Below are 27,912 nucleotides of genomic sequence, written 5' to 3'. Positions count from 1 at the left end.
TCATCTCGTTTATCAATGAAGTGCAACATTTTATGTGGTTAAGGATTATTTTTATTTGTCGGTTTTTGTCTGTATGTCTTTTGGCCATTTTTCTAGGGTGAATTTGGCCTCAGTTCTCAGTTCTTGAGCACGTGTTTGTTTTGTTTTTTCCTGCACGGGGGATTGAGCCCAGAGCCTTGTCCAGTGTGCTAGGCAAGCGCTCTGTCACCTGACTTGTCCCTGCAGCCGTTTGGTTAGTCACTGAGGCATGTTTGGTAGTCTGTGGTGGCATGTGTGCAGGTAGATGTCACAGCTTTGTGCTGACTTGGACACCTTTCTTGACCTTTTTGAGTTTTCACTCTGGTGTCCATTACAAGAAGAGTACAAGTGATTAAGAGAACAGTGTCTAGAAACAGCCATTTGGAGTCCGATGGACTCTGGCTCCTCTTAGCCATGTAATACCTGGGACCCTCAGCTCCTCTAACCTCGTGACTCACTTCAAAAACCTAAGTGCCAGGTACATGGTGAGCCACATAGTAAATATTTATGTGCTATTGGGAGATTTCTGTAAAATAATGCAAAGTGTTCATTGAATGTGTGTCATGAGTGTCAATTTTAGGATGCTGCTTCGTTATCAGTTATTACAGTCTGGGAAAGGTCAGAGGGACCATCCTATTCTGAGCTTAGTGTATCCCCGGCTGCCAAACCTTGCCTGGCTCATATTCTCTGAACTAACTTGATGGGTGTCTTGGCTTCCTTCAGTTTGTACATGGTCTCTCTGTGCTCTCTGTGTAGCCCACAGGTTCGGTCATTGTCATTGAAAGCAGTTGTAAGTTGATTTTTTTATTCACCCGATGGCTGCTTGACTCTGTGTATATGCTATTTTACTAAGCACTTATAAGCATTATAGCGAGACCCTAGTCCACAAAAATCATTCTCAAGGGAGCTGGCTTAGTGGTAGAGTGCTCACCTCGTAGACATGAAGCCCTGGGTTCGATTCCTCCACGCCACATATATAGAAAAAGCCGGAAGTGGCACTGGGACTCAAGTGGCAGAGTGACAGAGGTGCCTGGACCCTGAGGAGACCTTTTTTCTGTAGTAGATTGTTTTACAGCAGGGCCTCATTATGTTGCCCAGGCTGGTCCTGGACTCAAGGTCCACCGAAGTGCCTGGAAGATCCAGCCTCCAGGTGTTGGAAGTTCTGCTTTGTGCCACCATGCCTGAGCTTGATGGGATTTTTTTTTCCCCTGGTACCAGGATTTGAACTGAGGGCCTGGCACTTGTTTGACTAGCTTGGCTGGCAGACTATCATCTGCACCATGCTTCCAGCCTGGCATTGTTTTCTGGTTATTTTGGACAGGGAATCTTGCTTTTGCTAGTTTTTGAATCTCAGTCTTCCAGATCTCAACCTCCTGCGTAGCTAGAATTACAGGTGCCGGTGGCTCACGCCTGTAATCCTAGCCACCAGTAACTGTTAGTTTTCAACTATGTCTAATTTTGGTTTGGTTAAGTTTTCTCAGTACCAGAGTTTAAACACAGGGCCCCAAGCTTGCTTCCCAGCCCAGCTTATTGCTAGTTAATTTGGAGATAGACTCTCATGATCTTTACTGCTCGGACTGGCCTCAAACTCCCGGCCTCCAGATCTCAGCCTCCCAGTGTTGGGATTCAGGGCTGCACCACCAGTGACCATTCTCCGTCCTAGCCAGATACCATGCAAAACTAGTGATAGTTCAAGGACAGCCTGACATTCATCTTCCCACCCCCTGTGGGGTGAGTGCTTTTAATCCTACATTCTATACCTGAGGAGACCAACAGAAAGCTTGACATGCCAAAGCCATCGGCAGCCGTAAGGGACATAACCCTTACCCTAGCAGGCCGAAGGAAGGGCCTGCCCCACCGTACTGTGCTGATGCCGGAGCAAAATACGGCCCCCAAATGCGCGCCACAGAGATAGGGGTTCAAGGTCAGCAATCGAGTTATTTATCATCAGCGACCAGCACAGACGCAGACTGAGCAGGCCGGGTAGCTTTGTGGTGGAGTCCATACCGCCGTTGGTGTCCGCTGGAGCGGAACGCTCTCCCGGCCCGCTTTTGTTCCTGTCGGGTCTGGTATTCTGGAAGCGTGTCTGCACTGCTTAGCAGAGCGGTGGGAAATCGCCTCAAGGGGCGGAGGCCAGCTAGTTTTTTTGGAATTTAAAGAAAAGAAAAGATTTTTGAAGGCCTATTTCTTCACCCACTGAAGAAGGGGGCAAAAGATGGTTTGCATACGGTTCAGTTACTTGTGAGAGCAAAACGGAAGCAGGAGCAGGAAGACTCTTGTCATGAAAGCGCATTTACCCAAAGCCTGAGGCTTGCGGCTGGGGTGGACATAGCAAGAAACAGCCGCATTCAGCAGTGAGCCAACTCACTGATCCTCAGCGGCTGCTGAGCGGTGCGGCCGTTCGTGGCGGCATGCGGATGTGATTAGGAATCTGTCTCCCACCGGAGGGACAGTGGGAGCGTGGTATTAAAGCCGCAGGGGAGCGCACTGCAAGGCAGCACTGGGGCGAGGGTCTGCGTGCCGGAGCGCACTGCAAGGCAGCACTGGGGCGAGGGTCTGCGTGCCGGAGCGCACTGCAAGGCAGCACTGGGGCGAGGGTCTGCCTGCCAGAAGATCTGCTCAGCGTCTTTCCCGCTGTCCCGTCTCCCATGGCTCCATTTTGCCTAAGACTGCTTATCCAGCTTGAAAGAGGGGGGCCAGAGGGCTTGGAACTGAAGAGAAGGGGGGAGGTGGAAGTGGTGATCACTAGTAGAAGTGCTTCCCTAGCACGTGCAAGACCCTACATTCACTTCCCAGGACAGCAAGGAAGAAGCGTGTCTGCGTCTGTGTGGTCTGGTTCCTATTGGTGTCTACTGGTTGTCCTTGCTCAAGGTTTACTCCTCTTATGGAAATGTGTCCGGGCATGGCTGCCTTCATTCTGGCCACCAGAGCCTTAGCTCTGAATCCTGCGTGTTTGTTTCAGGTTTCTATCCTAAGTTGCCCTGACCCAGTGGTGCATGAGATCGCCTATCAATACGGAAAGAACGTGGGGATCGCTTTTCAGGTTGGTATGCTTCCGGTTCAGAAGGGCCGTCGTGGTGTAGCCCTGGTGGTGTTCTTACCGCCCTGTCTCCCTTTGCTAGCTCATAGACGATGTGCTGGACTTTACCGCCTGTGCTGACCAGATGGGCAAACCAACTGCTGCTGATCTGAAGCTCGGCTTAGCCACCGGCCCGGTGCTGTTTGCCTGTCAGCAGGTAGGACCCGCACTCTCCATTGGTGGCAGAAAGCTGGGGGCCCTGCGCAGCCGGTAGGAAGGCTGGCCTAGGGAACAGCGGGGGGCCCTTTCGGTAAGGGGTTGCACATCCAGATTTGAGATCTTGAGGCTTCTCATTTCACCTTTTTAAGGCTAAATGTGTAAAACAGAAATTACAGTTTTCTTCCCAGGGTTCTTTTGTTTCTTCTTTTTCCTTTTGGTGCTGGGACTGGCCTGGCTGGTTTGCTTGTTCGCAGCTGCTGTCCTCCTCAAGCCGGGCCTCCGCTGGCCCCAGCGTGGTGTGGAATAACTCCTTGTAAGCGCTGACGCGCCCTGCGCGGTGAACGTAGCACTGGTATCGCGGCGTACTGTAGCATTAGCGAGGCCACCAGTCTCTACAGCTTGGTTTTTAGGGCTGCTTTCCTCTTAAAAGGCACAGGAAGCATCAAGATCCTCTAGGCCTAAGCAATTAGGAGAAGTTCCGAAGTTCTGCAAATTTACGGGGACAGCTGGCTCCCCTGGAAGGCCTTCGAGCTTCAGCCATTCGCTCGAGAGGGCCAGGGTGTCAGTGGAATACTCCAGACGAGAGGCATGCCCTCATGCTCTCCTCGGTTTCCACCGGGAGCTTAGGGAGCCTTAGGAGACGGGGCAGCAAGGGACCGCACACCTCGCACGCCTGCTGCGCACACCTCGCCCTCGGCTGTGCCAGATGGCACTTGAAATAAGTGGGGCACTCGTTGATGCCTGGATATACTAAGAAAGATTTTCCTCTCAGTTGCATTTCATTGTTTGTTAATGTAGGGAGATCGTTTGCCTCAAATTTTTTTTTTTTTTGGCCAGTCCTGGGCCTTGGACTCAGGGCCTGAGCACTGTCCCTGGCTTCTTCCCGCTCAAGGCTAGCACTCTGCCACTTGAGCCACAGCGCCGCTTCTGGCCGTTTTCTGTATATGTGGTGCTGGGGAATCGAACCTAGGGCCTCGTGTATCCGAGGCAGGCACTCTTGCCACTAGGCCATATCCCCAACCCCGTGCCTCAAATTTTTAAACTAGCTTTTTAATCTAAAAATTTTAGCAAGTTTTAGTAGCCTTTTAGAGATTTTTTTTGCCTGTTCTTTCTTAAAATTTACCAAGGTAAGCCATGTCTTAGGGAACGCGGTGGTCCCTTGTGGTTTACAAAGCAACGGCCTCGCGTCCAGTTCGTTTCTGATTGAAAACAGTGGAGCTCATCCCGCGCGTTGTTTAGCTGAGCCGCTGCTGGGCGCGGTCCTCGAGGGAGAGCTGCTTGGGGGGTCGGGAATCGGGGGGGGGGGGGGCGGGAATGAGGCTGGAGGGCCGCTGAGCACTTGTCCTCAGCACGGCCATGCTCGGGCCTCGAAAATGAGAAGAGGTGCCCGCCTGGTACCCCAGCTCCGCGCCTCTGCTCCTAGCTGCTCGGGAGGCCGAGAGCGGAGGATCCGCTCAAAGCCATCCTGGGCTGATAAACCCAGACAGTTTATTTCCAGTAAACAGCAAAAAAGAGCTGGGGGAGCAACTCAATTGGTAGAGCACCAGTTGTGAGCAAAAGGCTCTGAATCTAAGCCCCATCCATGGTTGGCCCAGACACAAATCGCTAACTATATAAATAATTTTAAAACTACTACAAGTAGCTACTTCTTTGTAGTAGTTATTACAGTCTGTGGACTGCAAACAAAATAGTATACTATGAAAGGGTCCTTTTTCCCAGAGACAGAAATCACCAGTCTAAAACTCAGGCAGACTATTCATATGTGTGCCAAGTTCAGACAACATTTATAAAACCCTCTTTCATACATTAAGGCACGAGTGAGGAATATTTTCTGTTGTACCGGGAACCCATACACACACACACACACACACACACACACACACACACACACAGAGACAAAGTACTCATGAGCCACGTAAATATAAAGGTATGCTGAGGCTAGAAAAAGTTAACACTGGCTACCATTTGTGGTACAGTTACAAACCATAATCTCAGATGTAGGTTAGTAACAGGAGTGAGGAACAGTGCTATGGAAGACTTAGAATGCTGAAATCCAGCTAGCTCAATAAGGATTTATTTAGCTAGGCCCCGACATTACCAAGGCTACTAAAGAACAAAGCTTCCCTGCAAAAGTTTACAGTCTAATCAGTTTTATTGGTACAGCTTTAAAAATTATAAATACTTGTTGTGAACTCCATGAATAGTAATAGCCAAATCCTACTTTAGGCTGGCCTCTTCTGATTGCTTTCTGTAAACATATCTCAAAAGAAATGAATGTACCATCCTCTATCCAAACCAGTGAACATTGATTGTAATGGGACAGAGCGAGTGGGTGCTTGGAACGGGCCCCCTTAAACAGATGTAGCTTATACATCGGTTAGTAACCTATAATAGATGGGAAAGTGCTAGTTTGCTTCTTTGTTTAAGATGGAGCGGGGGAAAAGGAGCGAATGAAGGGTTACATGGCCCCTAAGCATGGTTTTTTGTGTGCCTGGCTGGGAAATCCCAGTCTCGCTCTCCTCTCACCAGACAGTGCTGTCTCCCGCGCCCGAGGCACGTGGGAGGAGCGGGGATTACAGGGAACCCTTGCTGAGCGCTGGCGGCTCACGCCAATCTGCAGCCAGCACTCAGGAGGCTGAGATCCGACAATCATGGTTCCAAGTCGGTCCAGCCAGGAAAGTCCATGAGAGAGAGACTCTTACCTCCACTAAACTACGCAGAAAAGGCCCAAAGTGGTGCTGCGGTTCAAGTGGCAGAGTGCTAGCTTTGAGCATAAAGCAGCTCAGAGACAGGCCCTGAGTTCAAGCCCCGTGACTCACTCGCACATGCTTGCACACACACACACACACACACACACACGCAGCCTCAGAAAAGAGAACACATGATGAAGAGGAAGTGACTCTGGCTAGGACTCGTTTCATAGACAGGCTGGGTTTTCTGTCTTGTGTGGCACAGGGAGGATCATCAAATATGTATAAATTACTTCCAATAACACAAGTTGAGACTTCACTGTGGATGATCCTCTCAAAGTGATTCTTTAGCAAGCGGTCATCAAAAGACTTATAAGGCTTAATACTAACTTTGTAGCTAGGTGCTAGTGTCTCACACTCTTAATCCTAGCAACTCGGAAGACTAAGATTTGAGGATCAAGATTTGAAGCCAGCACAGGCAGACAAAGTTATGAGATTGTCATCTCCAGCTAACCAGCAAAAAGCCAGAAGTGGAGGTGTGGCTCAAGTGACAGAATGCTACCCTTGAGCCAAAAGCTAAAGTAAGATTATGAGGCCCTGAGTTCAAGGCTCAGTACTGGCATCAAAAAACAATAATTATGGGTAAAAGTAACCTGAGTATTCAGTATCTTCATTGAATAAAAATGCATGTGTCACTTGTAAAGGAATGTTTCTTACATCACTTCTAGCCTCATAACTCTTCTATGTAGTAGTTATTACAATCTCTATTCTACAAATAAGAAACAGCTTCAAAGCTGGCCAAAACGAAGCATCCAGTAAATGGCCCAGAAGGCAGCTGGCCACCGTCCGCGCGTCCTCTGAGCGCGCGCTGGCAGGTCTGCGTCCTCCGCTTTGCGCTGCAAGGGCTGTGTGGGAAGGGAGCTCCCGGGTGTCTGCAACCCTTTCCAAAATGGTGGATTGTCATCGTAGGTTAGCCTTGGAACATAACTACTTGAGAACAATCTGACTAGACTAGGACACCCATCTTGGAATTGTCCTTTTCTTGTTCACTTGGCACGTTGGTTATCTTGGAACTCTCTGGTCAGCGTGTGACAAGGGGACATGGCAGAAACTCCCTCTCCTTGCAACTCCGTTTTTTGTGTGCTGGGGTTTGAACTCAAGGCCTTGGGCTACCACTTGAGCTAACCTCCAAATCAAGGAGTTTCTTGAAAACTGTGGGTAAGGGGGACTTACGGAGTTTCAGGAGACCGCAGCGCAGTGGCACAGCGCTGGCTTGTATGGAACTGTGATCCACAGCACTGGTTGGTGGCTCTGACTGTCTCTAAACAGCTACCCAAGAGTCTGAGATGTGAGGACCAGGGTTAGAAACCAGCCCAGGCAGACAAACCCCAGTCTACTAGCTCCAATTCACCAGCAAAAGGCCAGGAATGGAGGCGTGGCTCGGGTACACAACCAGCCTTGCGTGAAAAATCTAAGCAATAGCATGAATGTGAGTCCTTGAACTCAAGCCCAGTACCAGCACCAAAATAAAGGCACAGTAGAATGAATTAACAGTTTCAAGATTTGTGGGGAGAAGCAGCAATAAGAATATCATGTGTATTTGTGTGTACACATTTTCTTTAAGAACAAAACCCTCATCTTAAATCTTTCACAACTCAATTGACTGAATTGCTATGGAGGTTCCAGCTTGAGGCCAATTGAGGCAGAAACGTTTGGTAGACTCCATCTTCAAAATGGAGGGGAGGGAGGGAATTTATTGACTGAAATCTTCAAAAAGATCTTCAAAGATAAAATGGAAATATTTCATTCCTCAAGATCCTTAACTTCCCGTCCTTCTGCTTCTCCAATCCATTAAGTCACTAGAGCTAAATGTCAGGATGTAGCCATATTTCCAGATCCCATCACCAGCCCTGCACCAGCTGCCCGGGCTTCTGTCACTGTGGTGACTCGTTGGTGCCTCGGTTGGCGAGGTTTATGTGAATCAATGCTCGCATGTGCTCATCACCTCTGGAGTTCTGTACACGAGTGGATCTCACAGAGAACCGGATTCCTTCACAAGCTCTTCCCCGCGCAGCAGAGCCGAGGGAAACGAGACGCTTGCTTCTCACTAAACCCACGGCGGACACGCATTCCTCCACGTGTGGCAACAATGTGATATTTGCACATTAAGACTAAACTTTTCTCAAAAAGATTCCATCACCACCAATGCCATTCTTTTTATTTCTCCATGCTTTTTACAATTAAAAAAAATCTGAAAAGCCGCCCAATAGCACGTTACGATACTTGGTATTAGAGAAAAAGCATACACACTAATAAGGTAATTTTACTAATGGTGCAAGACAGGGTCACATCAGTTTCAGGGAATGATAGTCTGTTTTTTTTACCCCAGTTGTGGGGCTTGAACCCGGGCCTGGGCGCTGCTCCTGAGTCTCTTTGTGCTCAAGGCTAGCGCTCTACCACTTGAGCCACAGCGCCACTTCTGGTTTTTGAACGGATTGGAGATGAGAGTCTCACGGACTTTCCTGCCTGGGCTGGGTTTGAACTAAGATCCTCAGATCTCAGCCTCCTGAGTAGCTAGGATTACAGGTATAAGCCACCGCCCCCAGCTGTAATACAATCTTATAGCCAATTGCAGAATTTTGTATTTAAAAGCTAAAAGAAATGCCTACCTTTGGCTTTTTAGCACCAAAAGTTAATTGAAACTTTCTTAGCTTGCTTAGGCTTATTTTTCTAATTAATATATTATCAAAGTCTTGTAGGGAGGGCTTACAGTTTCATAGGTAAAGCAATGAGTACATTTCTTATCAAACTCCTCCATTTTTCTCTCACCTCCCTCCCACTCCCTCCCCCCCAAGCTTACTAACAGCACTTCAAACAACCTGCTGGTTTTCACTTCCTGTTCAGCTGTTTACTGGCTCTTTAAATTCTCTAAGCACGCTGCTCAGAGAACCTGGATCTAACGCCTAGCATTGCTCAGAAAAGAACGTTCTTCCCCATGCACCATCGTTTGATGGAGGCTTCTCTGTGTGTCCTGTTCTTCCACTGATACCATGGTGACGTTTACAGGACAACTGGTTCACCCTTCAGGCTCACTGCCAGAGGAGAGCTGCCACCTGCCAGGAGCACTGGCGAGCTCAAGCCAAGCACGGCTTAACCTTCTGCAGTGAGGCTTCACACCATGGGACCGACAAGGCCAAGACTCCCGGGACGAGGACAGGACCTCCCCCTTCCCCGCCGGAGCACCGCGGCCATACCGAGACTAGGGCTAAGCTCTAGGAAATCATTTATTGTCCCGACTGCCTGATTTTGCTAATGGAATGGGGTCCGTTCTATGTAGCTGCTGAGAAATGAATACAGATTTTCTATCTTTATTGCCTTTTGCACAGTTTTTTAAATTTCTTGTTGCTGTCAGCTTAATTCTAGTTTCCTAACTTATTACAATACAACTCCACCTCTTTTAACTCCTCTAATTCAGTGGTTCTCAACTTTGACTGCACAGTAACGCCATGGGGAGTTGGGTGCAGTGGTTCATTCCTGTAATCCAAGCTGCTACTTGGGTCAGTGGAGGTTGGGTCAGAAAGATCTCAGTCTGAGGCAAAAAGGTAGTGAGGACCCCATTTTAATCCATAAACGGAGGGCGGCGGCCCACGCCACGGTCCCAACAGCACGGGAGGCTGGAGGTGGAAGCGAACTGAGGCCAACCTGGACAAAAGTGAGCCTTGAGAGACCAAACTGGACTCACGGTGTGTGGCTCGGGTGGTGCAGTACTTAGCTAGTGAGCACCAGGCCCTGAGTTCAAATCCTAGTACCCCCCCCCCCCCAATAAAAAAGCCAAATACAAACAGTAAGAAAAACTACCTGGGAGCTTTGGGAAAGAAGCCCACGCTAAGTCCTGGGGCAGTGAGGAGAAAATCTTTGGGCGCAGGATCTGGGCAACTGTACTTGAACCTCCGCGGACCCCAGATGCAGCCACCACGAAGCTTGAGTTAGCAATGCTCTGCACATAATGCTCTGCCTGACCAAATGTCAGTAGCTTTCAGGGCTAGGATTTGAAGGAGTGCACCGAATTCCGATCCTTATCCAGCAGCCGTGGTCCTCAGAATGTTAGCGTGGGCCAGCGGTGTCCGCGCCATCTTAGAAATACTTGCACAGGCCCAGTGATCCTCAGCACGGGAAGCTTCCCAACCGGCAGTGAAATCGGCGAGATGTGACAGGTGTGCTGTTCTTCACTCAGGGCTGGACTAAAGGCAGATCATATGAGCAAGGACCGCCACAACCCCCAGACAGACGAGGGAGGCCTTCTAGCTCGGCTTAATAGTTGAGGAACTTGGAAGAAATTACTATTTAAAAGAATGCTATGGTTTAGTGCTCCCTGTACCACCCAGACATTTAACTGTGTTTATTTCCTATAATCTCCTAACATTGGGACACTTGATTTCTCCAAGAGCACTAAGTCCTTTCTTTATATTTAGTTCCCAGAAATGAACGCAATGATAATGAGACGGTTCAGTTTGCCAGGAGATGTGGACAGAGCTCGGCAATACGTCTTACAGGTAAGATTATTTGTAAAAGAGGCAGCAGTGGGTACAACGTGGTATAGTTCTCTAAGCTAACAAATACATTAACCAAGAATTGAGTTTTAGATACAATGCTGTTTTCTCAATTATTTGGCAGACACTGCAAGTGTGAGTAGTGGCACACTCCTGGCGTGTCACCTGTGCAGGAAGCACGAGTGATCGGCACAGTTGATGGCTTGTCTCAGGCAAAACTGCCAGACCCTACCTGAAAAAGAACCAAAAAGGCTGGGAGTGTGGCTGAGTGGTAGATCACCCGCCTAGCAAGCAGTAGAATACCAGAAGAAATCAAACTAAGAAAGCTCCTTTTTCTTTTTGAATTTCGTGTTTTCATTTCCATTTCTTTGTATAATACTTTGGAGATGTTCACTTAATCCTCATAGTTGAGACCTTGTTTGCTAAGGACCAAAGCTATGGTCTCCACTCACCCAGGCGGGCCTCCAACCTAGTCCAAGCTCTCATCCTTGAGGCATATACATATATAGTCTACTCACAAGTGCTCATTCCTCATTTGCCATACATAACTGCTGTTAAAGAACTCTAGCATTAAAAACTTGAAACCAAGCTTGGTGCCAGTGGCTCGCACCTGTAATCCTAACTAGCCAAGAAGCTGGGCTCTGGTGATCATGTTTAGAAGCCAACCCAGCAGGAAAGCCCACGAGACTCTTATCTCCTGCTAACCGCAAAAAAGCCATAAATGGAGCTGTGGTTCAACTGGTAGAATGCCAGTGTTGAGCGAAAAAGCTCAAGGCCAGCCAGCCCTGCATTCAAGCCCTAGATCTGGCACCAAGAGATGGATGGATGGACAGATGTAGGTAGATGGGATTTGAAGCAAATAATTTTTCTATCCAAGGAAGTTCCACGGAACCCTGTTCAGGGGCTAGAAGCTTGTGTCTGATGTGCTTCTGTATATCTTAACCACTCTATGGAAGCTAAATCTTTTGCATGTTTTCAGCATCGGTGACTTTCCAAATTCATTCATCTTAAGGCCACAGAGTCAGCATTCCTGAGGTTCTGGGTGTAGAAATAATAGTATAATTATCCCTCACTGTCCTTTGAGGGGTTGATTCCTGGGGCCCCATCTTGGATACCCAAATCCTTAAGTATTCAAAACTCTATATAAGCTAGGTATGATGTCTCTTGCCAGTAAGCCTAACAATACTTGGGAGGCTGAGATTAGGAGGACTGAAGTTCAAGACCAGTCTGGGCAAAAAGTCCTCAGAATCCACCTCAGCCAATAAAATGATAGGTGTGGTAGCTCATGCTTATCCCAGCTACCTGGGAAGCAGCAACAGGACCGAAGACCCGGGCAGCCTGCGTAAGAAGCAAGACATTCTTGGGCATCTGTGACTCACACCTGTAATCTCAGCCAGAGGGTCAGTGTTTGAAGCCAGACTGGTTAGACAAATCCTACACTCTTATCTCCAGTTAACTGGCAAAAGCTAGAAGTAGAGGCATGGTGTTGGCAAAATGCCAGCCCTGAGTGAAAAAAGCTAAGCAAGAGCACAGGAGTTTGAGCCCCCAGTACTGGCACAGGCGCACGTGCGCGCACACAGCAAAACACAATCTGACCTGCGGCTCAGTTGGTAGACAGCCCGCCTAGCAAGGCTGAGGCATTGATTTCAAACCCTAGTACCATCAAAAACAAAGCCTCCTTGAATAAAATGGCTTGAGATATTGCATATAGCATGTGTATATCCTCTATCCTTAATCACCCCTAGATTATTACACCTAATAAAACATAAACGTTACGCTGAAAACTAGTGACTCATGCCTGCAATCCTGGCTACTAAGGAGGCTGAGATAGGAGGATCACAGTTCAAAGCCAGGCCAGGAAGGTTTGTGCGACTCTCATCTCCAATAAACTACTCAGAAGGGCTGGAACTTGAACTTGTGACTCGAGTGGTAGAGCACTAGCCTTGAGCAGAAGAAGTTCAGGGACAGTGCCCAAGCCCCAGAACTAGGGGGGGGGGGGGGTCCCCCTACATAGTCGATAGTATATAGCATGAAAGAATCAAGAACATTGTTTGGCTCATCTGATCTCAAAAGTGTATTTTAATTTGTATAGCAGATTTCTAAGATGGTTGCTTCTGTTTTTTATTGTGTCCCATAGAGTGATGGTGTGCAACAAACAACCTACCTCGCGCAGCAGTACTGCCATGAAGCAGTAAGCGAGATCAGTAAGCTCCGAGCGTCCCCGGAAAGAGACGCCCTCATTCAGCTCTCAGAAATTGTGCTCACAAGAGATAAGTGACAATTATTTCTCTTCTTTCTGGCAGCTATTTTACCAGACTGTGCCTAAAGAATTTTGTGGAATACACTGCTTCACGTGCACATAACCAAAAATCATTTCCAAAAATAATACATTGGTGGGCAATTTTTTTTATTGGCAGTTTTTCAGAAAACTTTGTAAATGTAATTAAATCACCTGAATCTGTCATTGTAGTTCTACAAATTCTAATCGAGGTATCTTGATGGTTATATGTGGTATTGTTTACACTGTTAATATCCACATGTAAAGCCATTACACAAATAAATAATGTTAAAATTCAAATGGTGTCTTATTTTACCACAGGAGGTGAAGGAAAAAAAAAACTGAAGTCTGCACTTAAGTCCTCATTAGTTATATTTTAACAGTATCCAAAATTTCATATAGGAGAATGGTTTATTATAAAAATCTGTACATAAGATTTAGACAACAGGTTATATACAAATTAAAAGAACATTCCACTTGAAAAAGGCAAAGTAAAAGGTAGCTAGCTGATCACTATGATACTTTAAAATTAACAAAGGAAAAATTCATATGAAAGTCACATTGATTTGGTAGCAATAAAGGTCTTTAATTTTCAGAAGTAAATGTTTTGCACTAGTCTCACCATTCACTATGCTGATATAAGTCTGTAACATCAGTACATAACTGTAATTTGAAATCCAAATGAATCCTCAATACACAGAAACCCACACTTGAGTGCTCTATTTTAATATCCTAAGCAATACAGAATTATACACAGAAGAAAAAACATCCCTCTAATCCTCCGTTAAATTAAGAGGAGACACACAAAGTGCATGTGTTGCATTTCAGTTATGTCAAAAGATAATACAAATCTGTTGGTTAATTATATCTCTGTTCACTGATTAATACCTACCTTTCCCAATTATTTTACTCAAAATCTCATTGTTGCTAGTGCCAATAGGTTACATAGTGCCTATTCACAAATTGCATCCCACTTTTACAACATGTAAAAAGATAATTTTCTCTCATTGAACCAGTGTACAATAGTCCACTGTAAAACTGAAGGACTAATATGGCAATCCTCGAGAATTTTACCTATAGGATGATGTGCACACTTTGACACATTTTCTTAGCTTCAAAAATTACTTTTAAAAAGGAATTCATTCAGTAGATTTGACTTGTAAATCAGATTTTAAATCTGCAAAAATCTGTCTCCGTGTTGAGACAGATTAATAAGATAAGGCTAAAATTTCTTTTCCATGTTATGACATTGAGAAAATAGAACTATTTTCTAGATTTCTTCAATATATCAAGGGCGTGTGTGTGTGCGCGTGTGCGTGTGTGTGTGTTAAAGCAAACCACTAAGGGAAGGACAAAAACCTTTGGTTCACTTACATATTTAGGAATGGAAAAAAAAATTTAGAATTCAAGTTTCACTCATTAAAAAAATTAAGATACAAATTACAACATGGCAGATACTTGTTTCCCACGGAGACCTCAGAGGCTCGTGTAAGTATGAGTACTCGAGGCATTACACAAATTGGAAGCATCTTGGAATTTTTAGTATACTTCAATACATAAATTTTTATGCATGCTTTTAAGCAAACAGTATTTTAAAAAAGAGAGAATCTAAACAAAAGGTATGACCAGCACCAGTATTTAAGTTTTCTGATTTTAGTATTAGTCTGACATAGCATTAGTAACCATGCTGCACTGAAACATGTAATGGTACAATAGGAATCATGATTGTTAAATAGTATACCCCACATCCCCAGAATATTTAGGCTGGTCATAAAGTTATCAATGTGTAAGTCATTACATAAGCATAATCAGTTACAGACAGGGTTTGTATGAATTGCTATTTAGCAATAACCAAACTGCCTCAAAGATTTATGCTTATAGGTACACATTCAAATATACCAACAAAACAGCATATCCTGAAAATATGGGCACATTTTTAAACATTAAGACAATTCTGTTAACCATAGAGTCCCACAGTATGACTGAGTAATAAGAACCTATTTTAAAAGCAAAAAGAATTAATCAGTATAGTGCATGATTGATTCAACATAGTTCCCAGGGAAGAGACCAGTCACTCGATTGCAGACGCCTTCATACCAGCCGTCGTCATTCTTCTTTATAACATAAATGATCGCACCCTCCATGAATGACAGCTCGTCATCCTTGTCTTTTGTGTAATCATATATTGCAACAACTATGGAGGAAACAATGGAAATTTCACATGAATGCCATATCCAGCATTTACTTGGGTTTTAAAATTTAATGACAAATTTATAGTATAACAGACCCATCTTTTTATGAAGAGCCTTAATTATTACACCAGCAAAAGACCAGTGGCAGATCAAATAGACAATTTGATTACACTACAGTCAACATAATTTACCAATCTTTTAAAACTGCTCTTAGAATGTAAGTATTTCTATTCATTCACGCAATTTTATTGTCCACAGAATCAATGACTGTCAAAATTAATTATTGGGCAAAGATCATAGTTGCCTAAGATCAGAGGCATTAGCCACTGGACCCTGGCATTTAAAAAAAAAAAATCATCTCATGTTCTTGGTTCCACTTACTAGTAAAAGCAGTGAGCCAGATCAGCTTCCTCCTTGATCTCACTTCTCTCAAAACACCTATCATAATTCATATAATTTCTTACTCCCGGTAACAAGCTGCTATCTCCCCAGGATCTAATCCGGATAAAAGGTCAAACTCTTTCTTCTATATGTACTATAAGGTTCACTGGGATCCTAAAGTCTATTGCTTTAATACACATCCGATTAGGCTAAAACTGAGTTAACATACCCTAAAAACTGCTGCTGGAAAAGTCATGTCTTACATTGTTGATTCACAAATTCAAATGAAATTCAATTAACTAGCAGGTTATTTTATCTTGTCATTACAAAAATGACTATAACCCTACTGAATAATGATCATGGTGACTTACAACTAGCAGTCAGAAAACAACTGCCCACGGACAAATCTAAACCTTTCTTTTTTCACTTCTGTAAATACAGTTTTGTTGCAATAGAGCTGTATCTGTTCCTTTATTACTGTCTATGCTTGCTTTTGCGTTACAAAAAAAGGGGTATGTGCCAGCTGCGAGTGGCTCACACTAAAACCCTAGAGAGACCGGAGGATCACAGTTTCAAGCCAGCTGGGGCAGAAAAATTCCTGTGAGACTCGAAACTCAACAGTGGCGCTGTGTCTCAAGTGGTAGAGTGCTAGCCTTGAGCCAAAGAGGCTAGGGCAGCACACAGGCACTGAGTTCAAGCCCCACAACCAACCAACGCCCCCTCCCCGCCACACACACAAAGATATGTAAGTATAGCCAGTAAAACTAAATACTTACTACCTGGCCTTGTAATATATTAAGTATGCTGACCCCTGACTTAGTACTTATTTCAGCTTGTGAAGGTATTTTTGTATCCTGCTCAAGTACATTAACCACTACCATTCCACATTTGCCAATTTATACAATAGTACATTTTTCGTTAGAAAGCTGTATTTGCCCAAGTAAAAAAAATAGGGATAAAAACAGAATTCAATGCCACTCAAATCTATTATCCTCACAGTAACAACAAATTTCTGTTAGGAGATACATGAGACTCTAAAAATAAGCAGAATATTCGAGTTGTCCTAAGTAAAATTACTTTTTAAAATTAACTTTGGGGAAAGAATGTTGCTGGTCTCCATATAAGTCAGTTAACCCAATAAAGCAAATAGAAGGCAATCTATTTCAAAGGCAAAGAAAACTGTCAAATGACAAGCATTTTCAAGATCTGTACAGAAATATAGATGGGAAAATGAGAAAAAATTCTCTAGAAACCAGATTAGTTATCATTTTAAATAGATAGTATCAGATATTTACAGATAAACTTGGGATTTTAGAATTAATTTCATGAAATAAAATCCTATTTATCTCTTATAATCATCTATCTGGTCATCTGTGGCTCAAGTCTACTGTAATCTTAGCCACTCAGGAGGCTGCGAACCTAAGGAGCATAGCCAGCCCAGGCAGAAAAGTTGTGGGGGGAGGGACTCCAGTGAGCCAGCAAAAAGTCAAGTGGAGGCATTCCTCAAATTGTAGAGCACCAGCTATCAGGAAAGAAAGCCAAATGAGTGTAAATTCCTGAGTTCAAGCCCCAGTAAAGACTTAAAAGACTTTTTTTTTTTTGGCCAGTCCTGGGCCTTGGACTCAGGGCCTGAGCACTGTCCCTGGCTTCTTCCCGCTCAAGGCTAGCACTCTACCACCTGAGCCACAGCGCCCCTTCTGGCCCTTTTCAATATATGCGGTGCTGGGGAATTGAACCGAGAGCTTCATGTGTAGGAGGCAAGCACTCTTGCCACTAGGCCATATTCCCAGCCCCCCTTAAAAGACTTTTTTTTAACTGAAAATCTTTAAGTATTTTTCTCATGATAGTACCAGTATATGTGAAAATATTTAAATATAATTGAGTTGGAAAAAACTTTATTTACTAAGCACATATGACTTCAGTAAGTCATTTAGCCACTTTTTGTCTTGTTTCATCTAATCAAGTAGACAATCTGAAGCTGTAATGCAGTTTGAAAAGTGTACCTATCACAATGTTAATTTAAATTATAAAGAATATCCCCCTTTTATATTAAGGAAGTTTGAAGTAAGTCACCTGGGTTGGCAGGGCAGCTTACACTGAGAAATGCTGGACAAGATGGTTCTGTGGGTACAAAGCTACATCAGTTCCATGGTAAGGGCACCCTCACCTTTCTCAATGTAGTTCTTGGGGGCCCACGCGGGATCCCCATCGGCATATGGATCATTGTACTGAACGACGGCCGCTTCCTCATCTTCGTAGTCCACTGGCGGTGGCGGCGGGGGCGGAGGCGAATCATCAAACATGGGAATGTCGTCAGGCGGCGGTGGCGGCGGAGGAGTAGGGCTATCAGCAACTGCAAAGATCCAGACCGTGTGAATCCGAAAGCAGCTGGTTAATGTGTAAACTAGAAGTCAAGGAAGTTCTAACCCATGTACAGCATGCACTATAATTAAACATGCAATGATTAGAAAAGCTTGGTGTGTTAAAGTGTATGCTATTCCTAAGAATAATACAATAATAAAAGCATCAAGAAGCACTACAAAAATAATTAATACAAGAGGTTAGTTAGGACACAATGTCTCTTCTCATAGGACTACAGAAGGAAGTTTCCTTATTCCAAGGCTTAAGTCAAAACAAAGGTCAAAAGTCAAAACAGGCTGGGGCATGGCTCAAGTGGTAGAGCACTTGCCTACACAAGTTAAGGCCCTGAGTTCAAACTGCAGTAGCACCAAAAGAGAAGAAAGGGGGGGGGGGAACCTCTCAAATGTCACTATTTAGGCTTAAGTCATTTATTTTGGCTCCCAAAAAGTAGTATTAAATATTACAAGATGGGGGCTGGGAATATGGCCTAGTGGCAAGAGTGCTTGCTTGCCTCATATACATGAGGCCCTGGGTTCGATTCCTCAGCACCACATATACAGAAAATGGCCAGAAGTGGTGCTGTGGCTCAAGTGGCAGAGTGCTAGCCTTGAGCAAAAAAGAAGCCAGGGACAGTGCTCAGGCCCTGACTTCACGGCCTAGGACTGGCCAAAAAATAAACAAATAAATATTGCAAGATTACACTGGTGGGTTGACAACTTTTTTTTTTGTGCCTCTGATTGTGTATTTTTATTTTTGTTGGAACTAGGATTTGAACTCAGGACCTCGCACTTGCCTGTCCTCTGGGTTGGCCTTTTGTCTTGGCTGACACTCTACCATTCAAGCTATCCCTTCAGTCCAGCTTTTTACTGGTTATTTTGGAGATGGAATCTCTACAACTTTTCTGCCCAGGCTGACTTAACCTCCACACTTTGGATTTCAGGCTCCTGAGTAGCTAGGGTTACAGATGTGAACCACTAGCATTTGATTTTGGCTATTTAATATAAGCTTTAGTGCCTGAAAAATTAAGTTTCAAACAGACATGCTTATTTATTATTGTTTACTTCAGTGGAGAGAAAAGATGATAAGCTTCTTTGTGTAAGTTCTTTATTTTTGTAGGAAAAAGATAATTCGCAACCACAAGAAACTTTGAAAACTCAGTATCAAAATTTGAAGAAAGAATTAAAGCTAGGTTTTTTAGGAGTACTTTTTAGGGGCATTATTATAATAAAAGCAGGAGATGACAGAAAGACTAGACCCTAAAGATCCAATTTTCTAATACAACCATGATTAAGATTTAAACAGAAAGTGTTGAAGGAAGATGTAATAATAATAAAAGAAACAAAACAAAACTTATACCAAATGAAACAATAAAAATGACTCATACCTCAAGTTCTAAAAGCTGTGTGGTGTGTGTTTGTCTGTGTGCTTTAAATAATCAGAGGTGTTAATAATGTCAGGCTGGGACTATATTCACTGAACTATGATATCAGGTGACAAGTGCTCCAAACACTAAAGAATTCAAAGTCGGAACATATAGTGCTTAAATTTCTAGTCCACAAATTTCTTTAGAAGTCCAAAAGTCAAACTGAAATGTTTTCATCTGAAATGATAAACGTTTTTAAATTTACTCCACCCAGAGCTGGAATATATAGAGCTGAAAATAATACAAAAAGCTCTATATTTAAATATTTAAAACATTTGCAAGTAGTAGCCTTATTTTCACACTCCTTTAATTTTATAATTGTAGTTTTATCCCTTGAGGGATGAAAAAACTATTAAAAGGCAAATTCTGAGTGGTATAACACTCTAATACCTGTCAAACAAGTGTATAATTTATTTTTCCTTTGCATATACCCATTTATACGTATATGCTCATTGCCCTTCAACAAAGCTAACACAGAAGAGAGAAAAATGGGATTCACCATCTTAACATTAGATAGTTACAGGTCATATTCTTAATTTGGCATAATGTAAAACTACACATCTGCCTAAATCCCTAAAGTGCCACTGTTCTTGATTTATACAACTTTATGTTTTTGTTCAATTGTCTTTATGTCTATCTACGATAAATCTACATTGGCATATCTTGAAATTATAATTCCCTGTACAACACTAACACCATGCCTACTTAGTTCAAAAAAGCTTTGTGGGGCTGGGGATATGGCCTAGTGGCAAGAGTGCTTGCCTCCTATACATGAGGCCCTGGGTTCAATTCCCCAGCACCACATATACAGAAAACAGCCAGAAGTGGCGCTATGGCTCAAGTGGCAGAGTACTAGCCTTGAGCAAAAAGAAGCCAGGGACAGTGCTCAGGCCCTGAGTCCAAGCCCCAGGACTGGCCAAAAAAAGAAAAAGCTTTGTGATGGATGTTAATCATAAAAAGCTATAAGCACACTACTAAATTGAGAGCTCATATCTTAAAACACGTATTATTATTAGGCAAAAAGATACATGCATGGTGTCACTCACATTCAGTGCAAACAAACTATTTAGAAAAGAAAATATTTCTGCTTTAAAAAACATCTGAAGTGCTGGTACAGAATAATTGTCTTGTTTGCAAGAAAAAATATCAAATAAGCTTAGTAAATCAACTGGCACAAGAGGCTGGTTTAAGTTCACATCTTTGTAGAAAAGAAACTAAAATAGGAACACAGAGATGTGGTTCAAGTGGTAGAGGACCAGCATTGAGCAAAAAACACAAGAGAATAAGAGACCCTGAGGTTCAAACCCCAGGATCAATACCAAGAAGAAACAGAAATGGTTTGCCCGGGTGTTAAAGGCTCATGCCTTTCAACAATCCTAACTACTCAGGAGACTGAAATCTGAGGACAGCAGTTCCCAACAGACAAATCGAAGAGACTCTCACCTCCCTATTTATCACCAAAAACTGCAAGTGTGGCTCAAGTGGTTGGTAGAGCATGAACAAACATTCAGAGAGTTCAAATCCTACTACCAGTGAGCATGCATGTGCTATACACGCACATACACACACTCCACAAAAAAAAAACTAAGAAATAAAATAGTTGTGCCGAGTCATGTAGTAGTAATGTACATAAGTACATGATTTCTATTTTCTAAAAGTTACCAAAAAAGTTAATGATCATTGGGTTCACAAAATTAATGTTCACTATGGTAACATAAATTATTTTCTAATAATTCTAAGTGATATGGCAGTAACCCCCCCCAAAAAAAAGCTGAACTGCCTTGGTTTTTAAGCTGCTTCAGGCTTGGTAAAAACTGCTGCAGCATTTAGGACCAGCAATTGAGCCAGCATGGTGGTACATGGGGAATACCAGTCTATTATCCCAGCACTTATAAAGCAGAAGCCAAGAGGATCTCAAGGGCAGCCTCAGCGCTATAGCAAGACGCCATCTTAAAAACAAAACAACAAGGGGGGAGGGGGGAGGGATCAGTGGTAATACTTGCCTAGAATGCACTTAAAAACCCTGCTTGACCTCTGGTCACACACATGCACGCAATTTACCCTATTCACCTATTTTTTAAGACTTAAAATTCACTTATTTTTAAATGTCTGAACCCAAAAGTTTTTTCAAATAGATTCGTAAGGATGGTTTATATTCAGAAATTTTCAAAACTGAAGTTATGTTTTGTAATAAGCCCACTGGGTCATATTTCACTGGAAGAAAAGGACTATCTTAAACTGTTTTCTTCCCAAAGCCAGTAAGTATTTCACTGGTGAGAGGGAGGGAATGGGAAGACTAACCCAACATAGTTGGCAAAAGCTGAACTGAAATTTGTCACAATATATCTTTCTAAAAAATGGATTGGTTCATGTGGCTGCCCATTTGTTCAAATCATCCTGTCATTTATTTTCATAGTGATGGCTCTGAATGAGGTAAATTATGCCATCTCCATAGCAAAATGAATAGATTTTGTGTTTATTATTATTACTATTATTATCTTCAAATAGTTATATAAGGGATGTCATTTAAATTTCAATAGCTTTTCTAGAATAATATGATTCAGTAGTAATGGCATTTTTCATTTTGCCACACAATAGTCACTGTGATCATGAAGTTGGGATTATGTATCTTCTGGGACCTTGAAATTAATTAGGGAGCAGAATAAACTAGTCTGTCCAGATTAAATCCATATATTAAAAACAATTAACAAAAATAATCATCAAACCTTATCTTCATTCAAACAAGATCTTTAAAAGTCACTGACAGAGTTACATATTCAGTGATATCCTCAGGGGCTTTCAAAATAGCCCTATATTCCTTATCAGTCAGCCAGCCTTAAATGGAGAGAGAGTGAATGCATTTGCTTTTCTGGAAGGATGAACCTTTATGCAGGATCAAAGTCATTCAAATATAAAGATCAGATGCTACAAGTCTTCTCTAAAATACTATGTAAAGAGGGAATAAAAACCTGTCCTAATTTAATTTCCTAATGAACTTAATCTCACGGTTAAAATAAAGTTATAAAGTCTACTAATCTGAGTCTTTGTGTCTGAATACTCTTTAGGCAATAAGCAAAGATCATGTAAATACTTAGGAAAGTTGCAGTTTTGAAATTTCTATGGGTCAGTAAATCATGCACACAAGAGAGAAAACTGAAGGCCTTGCTCTTCAGTTTCAATGACATACAGAGCTGATCGGATTTTCAAGGTAAGATTAGCTTCTCAATAAAAGTGAGGAAAATGATGACTCATCAGCCATGCATGCTATAAGGAGACAGCCTCTATTCTTTGATAGCTCAGTGTTTGCAAACTTACTGTTTTCCTGCACCCTGGCCACGAAGCCTGTGAGAGGTATCTGTGGAGTCAATTGAGGCATAGGGGGAGGGGGTGGAGCAATAGAAACTGGTAGCAACAACACAGTATGGGGGAAGTAAAACAGATAAAGGAAAAGAAAAGGAAACAAACAAAAAGCAGAAGTCAGTTACAAAGACCACAAACATAAGTATGCAAAGAACAGTTTGCAAATGAAACGAAACGAAACAAAACAAAACAAAACAAAAACCTGCAGAAACTTCATCAAGTTCATGTCCCACACACAAGCAAACCTAAAGCCAAATAGTACTTAGCCAACTGGGGGTTAAATACATATAAGAATAAATGTACTTCAAATAATTCTAATATTATTTGGGGAACATTTTAATTCACCAAAACATTTTAGTCCAATGGTTTTCAAATTCAACAGAAAAATTCCTAACGTAGCTAATAATAAAATACAGGTTTTGAGAATGTCGTGGTTTTACTGTAAACTGGCCTATCTTAAGGTAATATTGTAAATCAGAACCCAAATAAATGCAATTATATGATAGCTATTGGTTACATGAATAAATCAATATGTTAATCTCAGGTTTCTTTTATACAGTTGTCGTTATAACGCTGAATTTACACACTCCAGGAAAAGCCCTTGCTTATAAAAACAAGGTTATTATTTTTAAGTTGGCAATTTTATTTTTAAAGATATCACTCTTCAATTTACTAAGGAGTGAAGGGTTTCCATATTCCATGTTGAGCATTCTGAGTTTTAAGGGATAAGACACTCAAAAGTGACCCTTTTATCACTGATCTGAAAAGGGAAATTTGACCTCCAATAAGTTAAAATATGCAAGTATCTGTGTTATTTATCTTAATTCCTAATAAGTCATTGGCTAGATTGAAGTATATTCAAACTTCTTTCAGGAAAGGACATAATTCATTGGAAATTCATGTCAAATGCTCATGTGAACAACAAATATATTAATTATTGGAATATAAACTAGAAGTAAACAATCCTGTGTTTTCTTTAATTTTTAACAAGACAACAATTTGCCAAAGAAAATTCAATAGAATTCGATGATAAAATTCAGTCATCTGGTAGTCACCAGTAAGTGATACTAAATTGTCAGAGAAGAAAACAACTTATTGGTTCTCAAAGTTCATTTCATCAAAAGGTTGCTCCTATTTATACAATTAGTTCAAAATTTTGTTGATAAGCATTAGAAATTTTCAATAGATTCCAGGTTCAAAGAAGCAACAACTTAACAAAAGCAATATTGTGCATTAATATTTGTTTGGCTAAAAGTAATACTCAATTTACTAATAAGTAACTGGCCCTTTTTCCTACTGAGTAGTAGGTAGGAGATTGCTAAAGAAAAGATTAGCGGTTTTGATTTACAACAAAACTCCTACAAACCTAATTTCAAAAATAAATAACCTTTTAGTGACTAGCCATGCTGGTTAGTAAGAAAAAGAAAAACCTATGCTCATCATTACTGGCATCACATTTAGACAGAAGGGAAACTATGCACATCAAAACACTAAAAACATTTACATACTACTAAAACTACACCAAAAGCCAACTTTTAAGAATAATTACATAAAACATAATACATTAAGTTTGAGACCATATTTGCTTTCCAACATTGCAAAGAATGTCGATATTCACTAAATTGCCTTTGAAACTTAGCCCCTCAAGTACTGTTAAAATAAAACTACACAAACATGTATTAGGGGAAATAAAAACCTTATTTGCAGTGTAAAGTACAAGTCTGTGGTATAAAGAAAAATTATGAACATAAAGATGGGATTTAAAAATGCAAAGTATCGGGCTGGGAATATGGCCTAGTGGCAAGAGTTCTTCGTATACATGAAGCCCTGGGTTTGATTCCTCAGCACCGGATATATAGAAAAAGCCGGAAGTGGCGCTGTGGCTCAAGTGGTAGAGTGCTAGCCTTGAGCAAAAAGAAGCCAGGGACAGTGGCTCAGGCCTTGAGTTCAAGGCCCAGGACTAGCAAAAAATAAAAAATAAAAAGCAAAGTAAAGTATTAAAAGAAACCAAAGCTAATAAAACTAATGAGGTGAATTATTCATTTGTGGAACATGCAGACATTAACTACCCTTTAAATACCAAAAGGAGCCCAAAGAAAATGAGAGTAAAATGAAAATATTAGTCTGGAAGGTTGAAGTAATCTAAGATTATTTGTGAATTTCTAGACATACACTAAAGTGACTTTCAATCATGCTGTAACACAATCTTAATTTAAGTGAAAAGTGAATGAGTTCCTGCTATTTCTGTTTTAAAATGAATGTTCAGGATATGCAATTTTTTTAAAAGGAATTTACACTAACCTATGCTATGCAAACAGAATGTTTGATGTTTAAGTAAAATATATGGCAGGCAGCTCCAGAAAATAGCCATCAAAGCTTCATGGGGAATGCTGCCCTGGTGCCCAGAAACCACAGTCAAGCAATACTGGGCAGGAGACTAATTTTCAAATTTTTGTTTGCATTAAACATCTTAATATGAAAAGTGAACTTAAGGACTACTGTAAACTTCCTAACATTATACACTAAAACTATGTTTAATCTTACTAATAAACCTTTAAACAGTAACTACAATTAGTACTGAGATGAAAAAGAAATCAAAGCAAATCCTTCCCACTGTTAGAGTTATTCAAAGACAGAATAATTAAGCAGGTATCCCAAGTGTTTTTTAATTGGTTTTGAACTCATTTTAATATAAGTTTTAACTACCTTCAAAGTGATAGCCAGCAATTTAATTTCATTATTTTAACAGAAAACTTTTGCATGTATCTTTGTCGTCACTCAACTGTTTTGGAAAGCGTGCCAATAAAAACAAATGTGTTGTAGTGTTTTTCTTCTCTACTTTTACTTATACTGTAGTAATTAAAATGGCAGCGGTAAGCACTGATTTTGATATATGACAGGCATACTCAAGTCTGAAATCTGGAAAAAGCAATCAGCAATCAATAGTATTTATGGTTCACGGACTAACTGTAAACCAAAAACAAACATGCAGTAAATATGGTTTCAATTGTTGTCTATCACTGGCAAGAATAACAATTTCAAAAACCGTCCTTCAAAAGGAGCCCGTGGACGCCTGCGGAGCCCAAGCTTACTTGAGTTCTGAGAGTAAAGTGGCCCTCCATTAACATGAGGCTGAGCGGAAAACTGAGCGGTCACAGAGGGAGTTCGTCTATATCCACCAGAAGAGGTCGAGGAAGTGGTAGAGTTGTGTCGAGAAATCTGCCTGGTCATTGTGCCATACTGGGAGCCAGGAGCTGAGCCCGGGGCTGCTGAAAAGCATTAGTCAAAGGCAACCAACAAAGAGACTTGAGCATGGGATCACCTCAGGGGCGGAACAAAGAGGGGGGATTCTCAGTAAGAAATATTACTTTACAAAGCCCACAAATACAAAACAAAGAGAAAGATCAAAAACTCTACTTCTGAAGTCAGTAACAAGGCAAAATAGGTACTGTGTGGGAAACTACAAAAGTAAGTACATAATATTCTTTTAAACCTTTCCAATAAACATAATCCCACATGGTATTTTGCTAACACTACCTATAAATTTCTGCACATGTAACAGTGGCTCTGTACCAATGGGATCCACATCTGTTTATTCAATCAAGCTCAGATGGAAAACACTTGAGGAGGAAGGGGACCTGCATCCACACTAAACATGGGCATTTTTTTCTTGTCATTCCTTAAGTATTCATAGTATTTACATTGCATTAAATGTGATAACTAATCTAGATGATTTAAAGCATATTAAGAGAGGGTGTGTTATATGAAAGTATCACCCGTTTTATATAAGCAGCTGGAGGATTTTGGTATCTGAGGAGTTGTGTAACCAACTCCCTATGGAAATGAACGACAACTGTGCACAGCTTTTATATGTAAACTTGTCTCTTATATGTACATTTGTCTCTCCAACAAAATTAGCACAGAAGGATAGTTTGAGATGCAAAGTGTCAAGTCTTCAGATGTAAATGTATTCATATCTGGTTTACAAATTCTCAGAATTTTCATTTACAAAATAAAACTGGGGGTTGGAGGCACAGCTCAGATGGTGGTGCACCAGGCAATGAGTGAGTGCCAGATACTGAGTTCGAATCCTGGTCCTGGACCAAAAAAAATCTGTCTGGCTAAATCCAAATTACATGATAAAAATATTACCTGTACTTAAATTTTTGACTTAGCAGATAATGGTATCAGTACATATTACAGTAGAATCATTGCAAAGTGTTATTTCTATTTTTAAAACATACATAATGTCAGAATTAGAATCTACGTTTATTATTCTCCCTGATAAAAATGAGGGAAAGAAAAACCTTTTATTTTTGTACTGGCACTGGGACTTGAACTTGGGATCTTGAGCTCTTGGTTAGTTGGCTTTTTTGCTCAAGCCACAGCTCCACTTTCAGCTTTTTTGAAGGTGGGGTGGGGGGAGTTAACTGGAGGTAAGTCTCATGGACCCTTCTCCCAGGCTGGCTCTGAACCAAGATCCTCAGATCTGAGCCTCATGAGTAGCTAGGATTACAACTGTGAAACACCAGCACCTGGCTTGGGGGTGGGAGTGTGTGTTTGGTCCTGGGGCCTGAACTCAGGGTCTGGGTGCTATCCCTGTGCTTTTCTGATCGAAGCTAACCTTCTACCACGTGAGCCACAGATCTACTTCAGACAATTTTTGTGATTAATTGGAGGTTAGAGTCTCACAGACTTTCTTGCCCTTCCAAACAGTGATTCTCAGATCCCAGGCTCCTAAGTAGCTAGAATTACGGGTGTGAGACACCACCACTTTTTAAATGAACAAATATCAAGCTCCATTAATACAATATTAACCAGTCTCTGAAGCTTCTTAGGTGTCCCTTCTCTATATTGAACACTTTGTTTTCTATATAGCTTTTAGCCACAGATGAATATACCAAATTTAATATTGAAACATTTAGATTGTGTTGAGATTTATATTATTAATACTACCATGTAGGAATACTTTTACTTATTTAGGAATGAACATTCATAGGTATATATGGTTCCTCAATTTCCATTAAGCAACCATTCTTAAATTTTAGCACTAACCAGAACATCCTCCTTGAGAGCTTATTGTAGAGATAGTACAGACTGCTAGGGCAATCAAGGACTTTTTGAATGAATAGGCCTAGAATGGGATCTGAAAGCTTATAGTTGTAACTACTTCCCAGATGTTGAGTATTAGGGAACATGACTACTGCTCTACGAGTTTTCAAACTTTTAAGCTTTAGAGTCAATTCTAAAATTAGAGAACCTCAAAAAAAAAAAAGAAAAGCTTTTATGTGGATTACAGTTATAAGTGATCACCATATTAGATATTTAAATACATATCTTTGAAACACATGAATAATAAAGTACACACACATTCCATTAGCTGTCAAAGCGGTGACTTTATCCTACTTCATGTAGCCTCTG

General features: G+C 41.7%; 2 protein-coding genes across 15 annotated transcripts in view; one reads left to right on the top strand and one right to left on the bottom strand.

The window, feature by feature from the left end:
• Pdss1 (decaprenyl diphosphate synthase subunit 1) overlaps positions 1-13,074 on the top strand; it is a 39,179-nt gene extending 26,105 nt beyond the window's left edge. For 2 of the 3 annotated variants that reach the window (XM_048367885.1, XM_048367886.1), the window contains 4 exons: positions 2,981-3,061; positions 3,141-3,254; positions 10,419-10,499; positions 12,634-13,074. In XM_048367885.1, the coding sequence (XP_048223842.1) occupies positions 2,981-3,061; positions 3,141-3,254; positions 10,419-10,499; positions 12,634-12,774 (417 nt within the window). In that variant the 3' untranslated portion in view covers positions 12,775-13,074. Of the gene's footprint in view, positions 1-2,980; positions 3,062-3,140; positions 3,255-10,418; positions 10,500-12,633 lie in introns of those variants that run through there. The other variant, XR_007214023.1, reaches the window with a different exon arrangement.
• Positions 13,075-13,170: 96 nt separating this feature from the next.
• Abi1 (abl interactor 1) overlaps positions 13,171-27,912 on the bottom strand; it is an 84,206-nt gene continuing 69,464 nt past the window's right edge. For 3 of the 12 annotated variants that reach the window (XM_048367883.1, XM_048367873.1, XM_048367875.1), the window contains 4 exons: positions 25,584-25,760; positions 22,447-22,533; positions 17,515-17,700; positions 13,171-14,968 (listed from right to left, as the gene is read on the bottom strand). In XM_048367883.1, coding sequence (XP_048223840.1) covers positions 14,793-14,968; positions 17,515-17,700; positions 22,447-22,533; positions 25,584-25,760 — 626 coding nt within the window. In that variant the 3' untranslated portion in view covers positions 13,171-14,792. The remainder of the gene's footprint in view (positions 14,969-17,514; positions 17,701-22,446; positions 22,534-25,583; positions 25,761-27,912) is intronic. The other 9 variants (XM_048367884.1, XM_048367877.1, XM_048367879.1 and 6 more) reach the window with 4 other exon arrangements.

Source organism: Perognathus longimembris, chromosome 18 (genome assembly GCF_023159225.1).
Source record: "Perognathus longimembris pacificus isolate PPM17 chromosome 18, ASM2315922v1, whole genome shotgun sequence".
NCBI lineage: Eukaryota > Metazoa > Chordata > Mammalia > Rodentia > Heteromyidae > Perognathus > Perognathus longimembris.
This window is presented reverse-complemented; position numbering and strand designations above follow the sequence as displayed.